The sequence below is a fragment of the Chaetodon trifascialis genome, chromosome 2, assembly GCF_039877785.1.
Source record: "Chaetodon trifascialis isolate fChaTrf1 chromosome 2, fChaTrf1.hap1, whole genome shotgun sequence".
Lineage (NCBI taxonomy): Eukaryota > Metazoa > Chordata > Actinopteri > Chaetodontiformes > Chaetodontidae > Chaetodon > Chaetodon trifascialis.
Window position 1 is genome coordinate 2,378,990 of NC_092057.1, and position 11,478 is coordinate 2,390,467.

The following is an 11,478-nucleotide window of genomic DNA, read 5'->3' on the forward strand; positions in this document are numbered from 1 at the left end:
ATTGGCCTCGGTTGCAGTCAAGTCCGGACACCAAACTCTAGCGGAGCGTAGCGCTCAGTCACAGTCCTCATACACCGAGAACCCTCCCTCACACAGGTAAGGCAACCGCGGAATGACAATTTCACTCTCATTTTTAGGATTTTTTCAAATTATTTTCGTCAGTATGAATGGACGTAATATGCTGTGAAGTTGTGTGATGTCTTCTGTGTGACTTAAAGTTGAAGCAGCCGTTTAAAGTGCTAGCTTACATCCGCTCGGTCACGTAGCTGTCAGCCGTACATTTTTTTTCTAATTAGGCACCGGACCGTTACAGGGTACAGTTTTGACGGTTGCTTCCAGTACCGTTAACTGTGAAGTGGAGATATGTGTTGGCATCCTGTCGGTGAGAATGAACAGATCGTGTGAAATAACCCGGCTGCTCCATGCTGTCATCACTTCGCCGGTTTAACAAATCAGACTGCGCTAAATAGCTTGACCTTCTCGCTTACATGTAAGCATCTGCTTTGGCACGGTCCCCCGGTCTGGTGTCTCCGATTTCACACACAGACAGATGATGGCAGATTAGACGGATTCAGTTTAAAAGACTTATCTGAAATTGCAGGTAGGCGTGCAGAAATAATGAAAGGTTGCTGTGAGATTACAGGTAACCGTCGTGCACATAACCTTGTAACTGTGACGGTCACGACATAACTACACACCTGATGACTTCCATGACAGGGGATGGAAGTTCATTCATCTCAGCTTTAAATTCAGACGGCTGTCTTGAAGTGTGCGTTGGGGATGTGTGGATGGTTCATTCGGTTATGGTGATCCCAGTGAAGGGAGTGGCCGGCTGTCGGTGTCATTTGAGGTTTAACGACACACGGGGCGGCTTCCCGGGCCGGGCCGCCGTCTCTAAGCTGCTCTCACTTTTGCCTTATATGGCCATGGCCAGACGAGGGAGAAACTGCCTTTGTTTCTCAAGCTCTGGATTTGGGACTGGAACCTGCGCCACTGCGACATCCAGCGTCCAGTCTGTGGAATGACAAGGCTTGGACACGCTTGATGCTTGCCAGATGTAACGCATGACTGTCACAGAGCTTTCTGTTTTAACCATTCTCCCCCTTTTCCTCCCCCCTCTCCCCCTCCGTCCAGAAAATGGAAGACGAAATTGCCGCCCTCGTTGTTGACAACGGATCCGGTATGTGCAAAGCTGGCTTTGCAGGAGACGATGCTCCACGTGCTGTGTTCCCTTCCATCGTTGGACGTCCCAGGCATCAGGTACAGTTTCTCCATCATACTATTCAAGTCATGAAATATGAATAACTATGCTTTTTAAATATATTTTATGTTTCTGTTGATTGATTTTAACTTGTTTTCCTGTTTTCTTTCAAGGGTGTGATGGTTGGTATGGGCCAGAAAGACAGCTATGTTGGTGATGAGGCACAGAGCAAAAGGGGAATCCTGACCCTGAAGTACCCCATTGAGCACGGTATCGTCACCAACTGGGACGACATGGAGAAGATCTGGCATCACACTTTTTACAATGAGCTGAGAGTTGCCCCCGAGGAGCACCCAGTCCTGCTGACTGAGGCCCCCCTGAACCCCAAGGCCAACAGGGAAAAGATGACCCAGGTAAGAGGGGCTGACACTGACATTTCCTCTCAATCAGTAAACCCACTCAGCTCACCTGCAGGGCCCTGCAACAGGGAAATGTGTTGCCACTCAGGCCTTTCTTCTGCTCAATCTGTCCATTTCCTCCTGCTCCTTCGATCTCCAGGGTTCCTCTGTCCTGTGCTGATCTTTTCGTCTCTGCGGATGCTTCAGGTCTCTATGTCTCTGCACTGTGATGCATCAGGAATGACTTCTTGCAGCATGGTCACTGCTGTTTTCAGATTAGGCTTGTTTTAGATTTGCTAAAGTCGATGACGAGCATCTAACGACACTGGTGACTGCATGACGCAACAGATGGTAGAGCTGCACTCATCTTGTACAGTCAAAATGACCAAACTAAAAGTACAGGTTCTTGTAATGACTGTTTGATATGTTCATACTCAAAGCAGAACAGGCCAGTGTGCTGTGCTTCTCTTGATCTGACTGTACTAACCCGTACTAGCTGACTTCAGGGTAGGTTGACTCATCGATTCAATGACTCATCTCTCATCTCCTCTCTCCTCCAGATCATGTTCGAGACCTTCAACACCCCTGCCATGTATGTGGCCATCCAGGCTGTGCTGTCCCTGTACGCCTCTGGTCGTACCACTGGTATTGTCATGGACTCTGGTGATGGTGTGACCCACACAGTGCCCATCTATGAAGGCTACGCCCTGCCCCACGCCATCCTCAGGTTGGACCTGGCTGGCAGGGACCTCACAGACTACCTCATGAAGATCCTGACTGAGAGGGGCTACAGCTTCACCACCACAGGTCAGCACACAAACAGTGCTGATATTTGAAGCCTGTGAAATGATTAAAATTGAGGCAGCAGACAAAAAAACAGAGACTTAAAAAGCTCTTTTCTTGTCATACAGCTGAGCGTGAGATCGTGCGTGACATTAAGGAGAAGCTGTGTTACGTTGCACTGGACTTCGAGCAGGAAATGGGCACTGCTGCTTCCTCTTCATCCCTGGAGAAGAGCTACGAGCTGCCTGACGGACAGGTCATCACCATCGGAAATGAGAGGTTCCGTTGCCCCGAGGCCCTCTTCCAGCCCTCTTTCCTGGGTGAGTTAAATTAGGAAAACTTTGATAAATACGTAGAGGGAGATTAATTATCGGGCGTTGTAGCAGCTAAGAAAATGTGATCAAAGCATATGGAACATAAGCTTTTAACCATTTTACTAAATACTCTCTTCTTAACAGGTATGGAGTCCTGTGGTATCCATGAAACTACCTTCAACAGCATCATGAAGTGTGATGTGGACATCCGTAAGGACCTGTACGCCAACACCGTGCTGTCTGGAGGTACCACCATGTACCCTGGCATCGCTGACCGTATGCAGAAGGAAATCACTGCCCTGGCACCCACCACCATGAAGATCAAGGTAAAACTCATGTGCATCACTCAGACTCACATCCTCCCTGAGGAAAGGATGCAAGAAATGTTCCAGAAAGCTCTTTACCTCTGCTGCCACTCAGTGGACAAACATGGTTAATGCAGTGTTCCATCTGCATTTACCTGTAGACTTAAATACTAATAAGATGCAGGTGCATTTGCCGACAGATGTGGACTGACTCCAACATTTAACACCTTTTCACCTTGCTCCCTGCAGATCATTGCTCCTCCAGAGAGGAAGTACTCTGTATGGATCGGAGGCTCCATCCTGGCTTCCCTGTCCACCTTCCAGCAGATGTGGATCAGCAAGCAGGAGTACGATGAGTCCGGCCCCAGCATTGTCCACAGGAAGTGCTTCTAAACAGACTGTCAGTCCCCTCCCCCAAAACACACACTGCTACAAACCCAAACGACTGGCTCTGCATACATGCCTACACCAACACACTGGTGTATGCTGAGTCCACAACACCTCTTCCCATTTCCCTCATCACTATGGCTATGGCACCATGCCCCCTGATGGGGAGAAACTCTGCAGGAAGTACAGAGCGCGTCCCAGGCGGTGTGAATGTGTGAGGAACATGATGTCCATTGTCGTGTTTGTGTAGGTCATTCCAGATGTGTTTGTTCACCACCTTATTTGCCTCTATGAAGGTTTATTCTCTGGTGGGCCCACTGCCCAACAGACCTGTAGTATTGCTTAATATGTAAATTATGTAATCTGAAACTTGTTTTGTTTTTGTACTTTCAGCCTTAAACGATACTTGGTCCAGTTTGTTTTTGTCATTATGCAAAAGACAAAGCTTCTACCTTGTATGGGGGTGGATGAAGGTTTGTGCATGGGGCCTCAAGCCTCTGGTGTACACAACAACCCAATAAAGCGCACATGTCTGAGAATCCAGTCTGTGTACTTGGTCTTAATTCATCTTAGCTCACAAATATGAAAAGAAACTATATCAGTCTTTGGATGATTAAACTGTATTGACTGCATATTTAAATCTTAATGAAAGTTAGACATGTCCAAGTAGAAAGCACAGGTGAAAAATAATAGATTAATAAAATTACTGATGGCTTGGCTGAATTCCATTTAGCTGCTTCAGTTTTGGGGTCCTGGTATTGTAACACTCATGTCTCACTGGGACACTTTAGGAGAGCAAAGCTATCATTATTATTATTATTGTTGTTGTTGTTGTTGTTAACGTATGCCCTCTCAACAAAGTGTGATCAACACTGGATCCATCAATTTACATTAGTCCATCTTAATTGTTCTTAAAAGAGCAAATTTAAAAACTTTTTACAGCCACCTGTGAAGTCCACAGGCCAGGGGTGAAGGGTGGTGTCTAAAGATAGAGTTTGGCTGGACTGTCATTTCACCCTGAAACCTTTCATTATAGTGCCATCATGTGGACAACTACATTAATATGAGACGTAATCATTAATCAGATATATTAATTAGTATCAATAAGTTTGTAGTAACAAGTCATTTATGTTTAGAAGATTGAAAACATGATCAATCTTACTAACTTGATTTAATTAAAACTTCACATTTGTTATAATTTCATGGTTTGAGCCATGTGTACTAATTGTTAATTTATTTTAACTTCAACTAACTTGATGATTTTTCATGTGATTATTTGGAACATTTACTAAATACTGTACAGGATTCTGCTGCAGGAGACGTTTGAGAGGTTTGTACTGTGTTTTATTTCCCAATAATAAATATCCATCACAGGTTTTGTGAGACAATAAAGAGACAATAAAAAGAATACGGAAAAAAAACAACTATAGTATATATATACATTATATACAGAAGAGTATAAAAATAATATTGCCCTGAGAAGGACGGCTCAGTTTCACAATGGAAGATCAGATTACTTGAGTATTTCCATTTTATGCTCCTTTATACTTCTACTCTTTCACAGGCAAATACTTTTTTACTACATTTATCTAACACCTACAGTTAGTAGTTGCTTTGAATATCAAGGATCTGAACACAAAATATGCTCAGTTTCTAAGGCACAATACATCATAAATTCGTTAAACTATCACGACTGGCTAAAATAGCTTAATTTGACCAGCTATAACATAAAATGCTACTTACACAGTAATGCATGAGTGCTGTAATAATCTATTAATATAATATCACACTGACATTATGCTGCCTAATGAGTACTTTGACTTTTGATACTGTATCTCAATTTAAGTAAGATTTTGAATGCAAGACTTTTGCTTGAAGTGGAGTAATTTTATCTGACGTAATGCTCGCTATAAGTTAATGTTTAAATACTTTTTACATTATTGATAAAACCATAGAAATTCTGCAGCCATGAGAAATTTTGTGACATGAACATGAGCACAACAGTTCCTCCATCTCCTTAGGGTTGTTATAATTTATGAATATCAGTGTCTCCCTTTTAAAAATTACTTCTAAATTATAAGTTTTTGTAGTTGAGTTAAGTGCTGCAAACTCTGTCTTTAATCCCTGGTATTCTTTTCTGTGCTTTTTAAAATTATTTTATGTTATCTTTTATTTATTTGATAGACAGTTTTAACGGATGCTCCAGCAGGAAGTATGTCCGTCACTGACAGACTTCCGTCACTGTGCAGCAGCAAACATAATCCGCCCTGTCAACGGCTGCAGTTCAGCCGTCTGCGCTTCAGTGTTAAGCGGCTTCATCGAAACATGAATCGCTGCCTGGATGAAAATCTGAACTCCTTGTAATCATGAGCGGGACCTGGAGGGGGATTTCACAGGACATGGATCGACAGATTGTACAGGTGGGCTGACAAACCGCGACAGCGTTGATAGTTACGTTACCGGTAACGCAGAGCGAACCAGCTGATGTAGCTAACGTTAACGCTAAGTTCGGCTCGAGCAGGCTTCACTCAAATTTCTGTAACTTTGTCAACCAAGTTTGGTGAATGCGCAGAGACGCTGCGGCAGAAGGACGTCTTTTGGTGTTTCCACTTCCCAAAAGGACAAAAAGAGTCAGACAGACAGAAACACTTTAGCTGGTGGTGATACTGACATTAATACGGTTATATGCTTTGTACATTGTCTTCTAATCAGCTGGTGTAGCGTAGTTATGTGTCGCCTCCTGTTAAGAAAATGTACTTTCACATGTGTTTCCACTTATTAATGCTTCGGCTGTAGCATTAGTTGATAATGAAGCAGTATGTAGAATAAGAGCCGTCTACCACCGTATGTGTCATTTCATATTGTAAAACCCGTATTATCTTTTCACGTGTTCTCAAAATCAGCAGAGAAAAGGTACATGCATAAAATAACCAGAAAGGAAAGTGTAAAACATCCGTAAAGATCTAGTAATGCGGTACAGCAGTCCAACTCATCGCACAGCATGGCCGACAGTAGCAGTATAAATGACAAGGCAGGAAATTCATCTCAAGGTGTGAATTTCAACAAGTCTCTTAATAACAATAACAAAACACCAAGAATTAATAAGACATCAGAAAAGATGTGTATCATTTTAGCCATCTTGGTCATTCTTCCCTGAACACAGAGGGTTTAAAAGCACCTAACTGTGCTGCTGTCTGTCTGTCTGTCTGTCTGTCTGTCTGTCCGTCCGTCCGTCCATCCGTCTGTCTCAGGCTGTATGTGACGAGGACACAATGTCTTCTCCCTCGGTGGGAATGTCAGATTTGTCCGATGAGATCCTGCTGTGCATCCTCCGCCACGTTCCGGTGTGCGACCTGGTGCTGAACGTGGCAAACGTCTGCCGGAAGCTGCACACACTGTGCCATGACAAGACCCTGCTCTCAAACGTCAGCCTGTCTGAGGAGTATCTGGTAAAAGCTTTTTTAAATCATCGTGTGAAGATTTCTATCACGATTTCTTGTGGAATACTTTGTGGTTGCATTTTAACTGATGGAAATATTGAATGAAATTTGTCTTTTTGCCCCTCCAGGCTGACGACCTGTTGGTTCGGTACATACTGAAGCAGCTGGCCAGTCACGTGCAGTCTCTGAGCCTGAACGGTTGCTACTGGCTGTCTGGATCTACTGTGGAGCTTCTCGCCCGCTGCAGAGGAGTGACGCACCTGGATGTCACCGGATGCCACCTCTCCTCCCTTCGTCTCTCCCGTCTCCTCTCCTCCCTCTCTCTGCTCAGATCACTTGCTTTTGATGTGACGGCAGGCTTCAACTCTGCAATGCTCAGTTCAGAGGCGGTAGATTCGCTCAGCCGCCTGTCGGAGCTCAGGCAGACACTTCTGACACCGAGTTACGGTGTGGTGCCATGTTGCGCCCAACTACGCAAGTAAGAATCTGTGATTACTATGATTTCACAGTGAGACCTTTTTCCAGAACCACCCTGTCTGTCACACCAGCTGTAGGATTTAAGTACCACGTAGTGTCCAAAGAAATTCCAAATTCCCACAGTAAAGTGGATTTAGTGTGTGTAGGATTTAGTGGAATCTAGCGATGAAGATGCAGGTTGCAAGTGAGTACCCCTCAAAGGGGGTACGCTCACAAAAAGACGCTCTCTACAGCCAGTGTCTGGTTTGTCCCTTCTGGGCTACACTGGACCTTTAAAGCTGACGTAGGTAACTTGTATAAAAGTCATTTTTTGTCATATTTGCTAAAACTGTCCCTGTGCCCAGACAGCAGTACATGAAACATGTAATCTGTGTAAAAAAACACCTCCACTGGTCCCACCTACTGCTCCTACTTCGATTTGCAAGAATCCACCGTGCCTGACACAAAACAACCAATCAGAGCCAGAGGAGCATCCAAGGGAGTGTCTGACATCTGTCAATCACTGCTCACACACACTGCGAACCGCCCCCTCCTTCTGCTCAGTCAAACAGCTCTGTGAGTGGCGCCAGGAGGCTAGTGAAAGCTATGGTGGAGCAACAGCCAATCACAAAGCAGAAACTGCCCATACCGCCGCCGTCAACAGCAGCATGTACGGCTAAGACAACAAATAACCATGAAGCTAATATGGTGATTGTTACAGTAACACTCGTACGGTATGTTAGCGACTGTGATGTAGCGGCTGGGCAGAGTTAGCTTGTTTCCGATGCTAAGGCTAACGTTACTGGTTGTCACGGCAGCCGCGCAGATAACGCGGGAAGGAGGGGCTTGGAGGCGGGGCAGGAGTGCAGCAGAGGGAGGGGGAGTGACGTCTGCTCTCTTCTCCATCTTACCTGCTGCAGCTTCAATGCATTTGGCACTTTGTTAACAGTGCACTGATGGCACGGCTCATCTTAGATCTGCGCATTCACGTTCTTGCTGTGAAAGGATGCAGAATTGTTTTGCTGCTACAGCTCTGAATGTGTGTGTCTGTGTTTCTGTGCATCTCTGCGCTGCAGGCTGATGCTGCAATTTGACATCCCAGATGTGACCAGAGAGGGTGTCGGTGTTTGCTGTCAGTTAATGGTGGGTCAGAGCAGCGTGCCACATTACCAGCAGCTAGAGGAGTTCACAGCCAGACTGGCTCCAGGAGAGGTGAGTGTTTAGTGCGCATGCACATGTAATATGTCCTCACATACCTGCAGTGTGCACTGTGGTGCTGAGTAATTCGTGTATCTGTGTGTTGATGCTCTTAGGTAAACCAGACCTTGCTCCTGCTGTACTTGGCAGTGTTCAGCGTTCACGTTCCAAAGCGTCTCAGAGTTTTCCTCGTGTCGATTCCTGGCCCAAACCCTGCTCACTGGCCTGCCGCTTCGTCACTGGCCCAGAGCTTGGGTCAGCGAGGTGACCTGGAGGCCCTGCAGCTCCCTCGGTCCTGGCTGGATTCCTTGTCCCTGAAGCGAGCCCTGGAGGGAAACAGCCCGAAGCACCTCAGCTTCAGCCGCTGCCCGTCGTTGTGGCCGCAGATATTCCAGTCGTTGCTGGAGGGAGGAGTCAAAGACGCCACACAGCTGATCAGCCTGAACCTCAGTGGGATCAACCAGGTCCTTTACTCAGAGTGCAGGAGTGTGGAAGATCAGCTGGTCCCTGGCACAATGAGCCGCTTGGCAGTGGGCTGTTGCAGCGTTAAACACCTGAACCTGATGCACACGCACTATCATCATGAAAACTCACCTGGACAAGGTGGAGAAACACACCTGTGTGCCAGCTTGGCCAAATTCGGACACCTGCGCTCTCTCACTCTGCCTGCCTGCGCTCTGTCGGATGGCTTAAACACACATCAGATCTCGGCAAACAAAACTTCTCCCTCTGCGTTGTTCCTGGGGTTAAAGAAGACGCCGCGTGTGGGGCTCCAGAATTACAAGCCTGACTCCGAGTCTTCTCTGTCCGGAGACAGCACCTCGGGCCTCGCTCAGCTCTTAGCTGGCTGCCCTCTTTTAGAGACCTTAGAGCTCATTGGTCCAGGTTTTGTCTCCGTGCTGCCTCGGCTTGAGCCTTGCAGTCGTGCCAGCGTGGAGCCTCGTGGTATGTGCGCGTGGGCACGGGGGGTCTGCGACGCACACTTAGCTGCACTCGAGGCTTTGCCACGGTTACGTCGCCTGACTCTGGCTGGGCTTCCCGGGGTCCTTAGGGGGACGGGGCTGATACAGCTGGCTAGGAAGTGCAAAGACCTACAGGTGTTATCCCTGGCCAACATTGGATCACTGAAAACCATGAACTACACGCCTGCCTTGCTGGACACACTTAAACAGTGCACACAGCTACAGGAACTCAGGTTAGAAGATGCCTTTGTGTGCCCTTCATTTGCTGTAATACAGAACACTAACCGTCAGACAGAAGGTGCACTCATATTATTATTATATGCTCCCTTAGTTAACAGACGTTCCCTCTTTCTCATGAAAGACATTAATCATTAATTCAAATATCTAATTTATTTATTTGAACTAACAATGTCATCCTGTTTTTTTTTCTCAGAGGGCGTTAAGAACCATTCAGTGCTTGTAATAACATGAAAACTTTTCACCTTTACCTCTCTGCTGTTTTTGTTTTTGTTGTAAATCTGTTTTAGTAAACCTGTTATTTAGAATCAGCAGCCTGATTCTGATTATAAGAACTCTTGATTGTGCAAACCATTCATTCAGATTTACCTTGTCGTCTGTAGTGTTTTCGTTGTCGTTCATGCCTTATATTCACCACCGAATACGGGGCCATACACCAGATATTCTGCTTAAATTCCACGGAGCGAGTTCACATCTTTGCCCGGCTTGTTGCTGCCATTCATGGAACACTGTGTGTCTTTGTGTTCAGGTTAGAGCAGCCCTACCTGAATGCCAACGCGTCGTTCTTCGAGGCTCTGTCTTCTTGCTCTCGCCTGCAGCGTCTCTGCCTTATATCGCGCAGCGGCACCTTTGACCCTTCGGCCGCAGAAACCTTCATGGAGCGATGCCGCCATGTCATCATGTGCCATGTGTTCATGGGCGGCACCTTGGTGGCTTGTCGCACGCTGCAGAAAGCTCTGCTGGACAGGTCAGTGCTTGTGTGTGAGGACACGCTGTGCATTGAACATGAAGTGCTGAAAGAAATCCCACCTTTTCTTCCCTCTTTCAGGTTTTCAGTGGATCGTGCAGCCCTGAGCGTGGTCATCTATCCATTACAGCATGAAGACCTGTCGTCAGTCATCAGAGACATCCCCCTTACGCTGCTGGATCGGATAACTTTGTTCCAGAGCCACGTGGCCCAACCGCCACATTTATCACCTTTGTGACATCACCAGAAAGCTTCAGTGTGATTGGTGCTCAACAGCTGAGGTGCTCAGACTGTTTCTCGCTCAGCGGGAAATAATAATTTGCTTTCTGAGGCTGGTAGGGAGCTTTGTGTAATTGTTCCAGGACATTTCACATTTGGTGCCATCGGGGCCTTAACTGTGGCTTCTGAGTCGAAAATCATCTGTTACGACGTTTCTCTGCGACCTTTGAAAACAAATGTAAATTAAAGATGTATTTGTTCAGAAACCTTGTACAGAGGACCTGAATGAAATGATGTTGTAATAAACTACATATTCATTATTTTTATTTAATTATTTTCTTGTCAGTGTACCATTTGTCTTTTTGTCAAACTTGTCTTTTTTTTTTTTTAATTATCACAACAGATACACACCAGTAATCCAGTGGTGTTACAAAGCCCTTATCCAGGCCCTGATATGCTCGCTGGAGAAGAAACTGAGATACTGTGGCCTGTAAACCCCTTATCCAGGTTCAGCTCGTTACGAGACAGTAAAACTAAAAACACCATCTGTTCCCTGAAATGAAAATTAGTGATACCTTTACCGCAGAGGATAGACTGTTGCTGTCGACCTTAATTAGTGCTGATCAAATGAAGCCAAATCCAGCAGCCTGCTGCAGTAGACGGACAGCCGAGCACCAAACTGGGCTCATCTGCAAATGTGTGGGAGTCAAAAGACAGAAACCTGGATATTATCAGAGTGGGAGATGAATAACATGGCTGTGCAGTGTTCTTTATAACTGAACATGTCCTGAATATGAAAACCAAGGCGAGACTCAAAAGTAGGATTCTAAT

General features: G+C 45.9%; 2 protein-coding genes across 2 annotated transcripts; both read left to right on the forward strand.

Annotated features, from left to right (window-relative positions):
• actb1 (actin, beta 1) lies at positions 1–3,931 on the forward strand. The gene is made up of 7 exons (XM_070988816.1): positions 1–96; positions 1,135–1,260; positions 1,375–1,614; positions 2,160–2,406; positions 2,511–2,702; positions 2,841–3,022; positions 3,251–3,931. Exons 2-7 carry the CDS (start codon positions 1,138–1,140, stop codon positions 3,392–3,394), a joined length of 1,128 nt encoding a protein of 375 aa, XP_070844917.1. The 5' UTR covers positions 1–96; positions 1,135–1,137; the 3' UTR covers positions 3,395–3,931.
• Positions 3,932–5,641: 1,710 nt separating this feature from the next.
• On the forward strand, positions 5,642–10,979 carry fbxl18 (F-box and leucine-rich repeat protein 18). Its single transcript, XM_070982986.1, has 7 exons — positions 5,642–5,808; positions 6,640–6,837; positions 6,957–7,306; positions 8,361–8,496; positions 8,598–9,676; positions 10,210–10,428; positions 10,510–10,979. Exons 1-7 carry the CDS (start codon positions 5,755–5,757, stop codon positions 10,664–10,666), a joined length of 2,193 nt encoding a protein of 730 aa, XP_070839087.1. The 5' UTR covers positions 5,642–5,754; the 3' UTR covers positions 10,667–10,979.
• Positions 10,980–11,478: the final 499 nt, after the last annotated feature.

Coding starts and splice junctions, on each gene's coding strand:
- actb1 (XM_070988816.1), top strand. CDS start 1,138: ATGGAAGACGAAATTGCCGCCCTCGTTGTTGACAACGGATCCGGTATG. Junction 1,615..2,159: donor ACAGGGAAAAGATGACCCAG/GTAAGAGGGGCT, acceptor TCTCTCCTCCAG/ATCATGTTCGAGACCTTCAA. Junction 2,703..2,840: donor CTTCCAGCCCTCTTTCCTGG/GTGAGTTAAATT, acceptor TCTTCTTAACAG/GTATGGAGTCCTGTGGTATC.
- fbxl18 (XM_070982986.1), top strand. CDS start 5,755: ATGAGCGGGACCTGGAGGGGGATTTCACAGGACATGGATCGACAGATT. Junction 6,838..6,956: donor GCCTGTCTGAGGAGTATCTG/GTAAAAGCTTTT, acceptor TTGCCCCTCCAG/GCTGACGACCTGTTGGTTCG. Junction 8,497..8,597: donor CCAGACTGGCTCCAGGAGAG/GTGAGTGTTTAG, acceptor TGATGCTCTTAG/GTAAACCAGACCTTGCTCCT.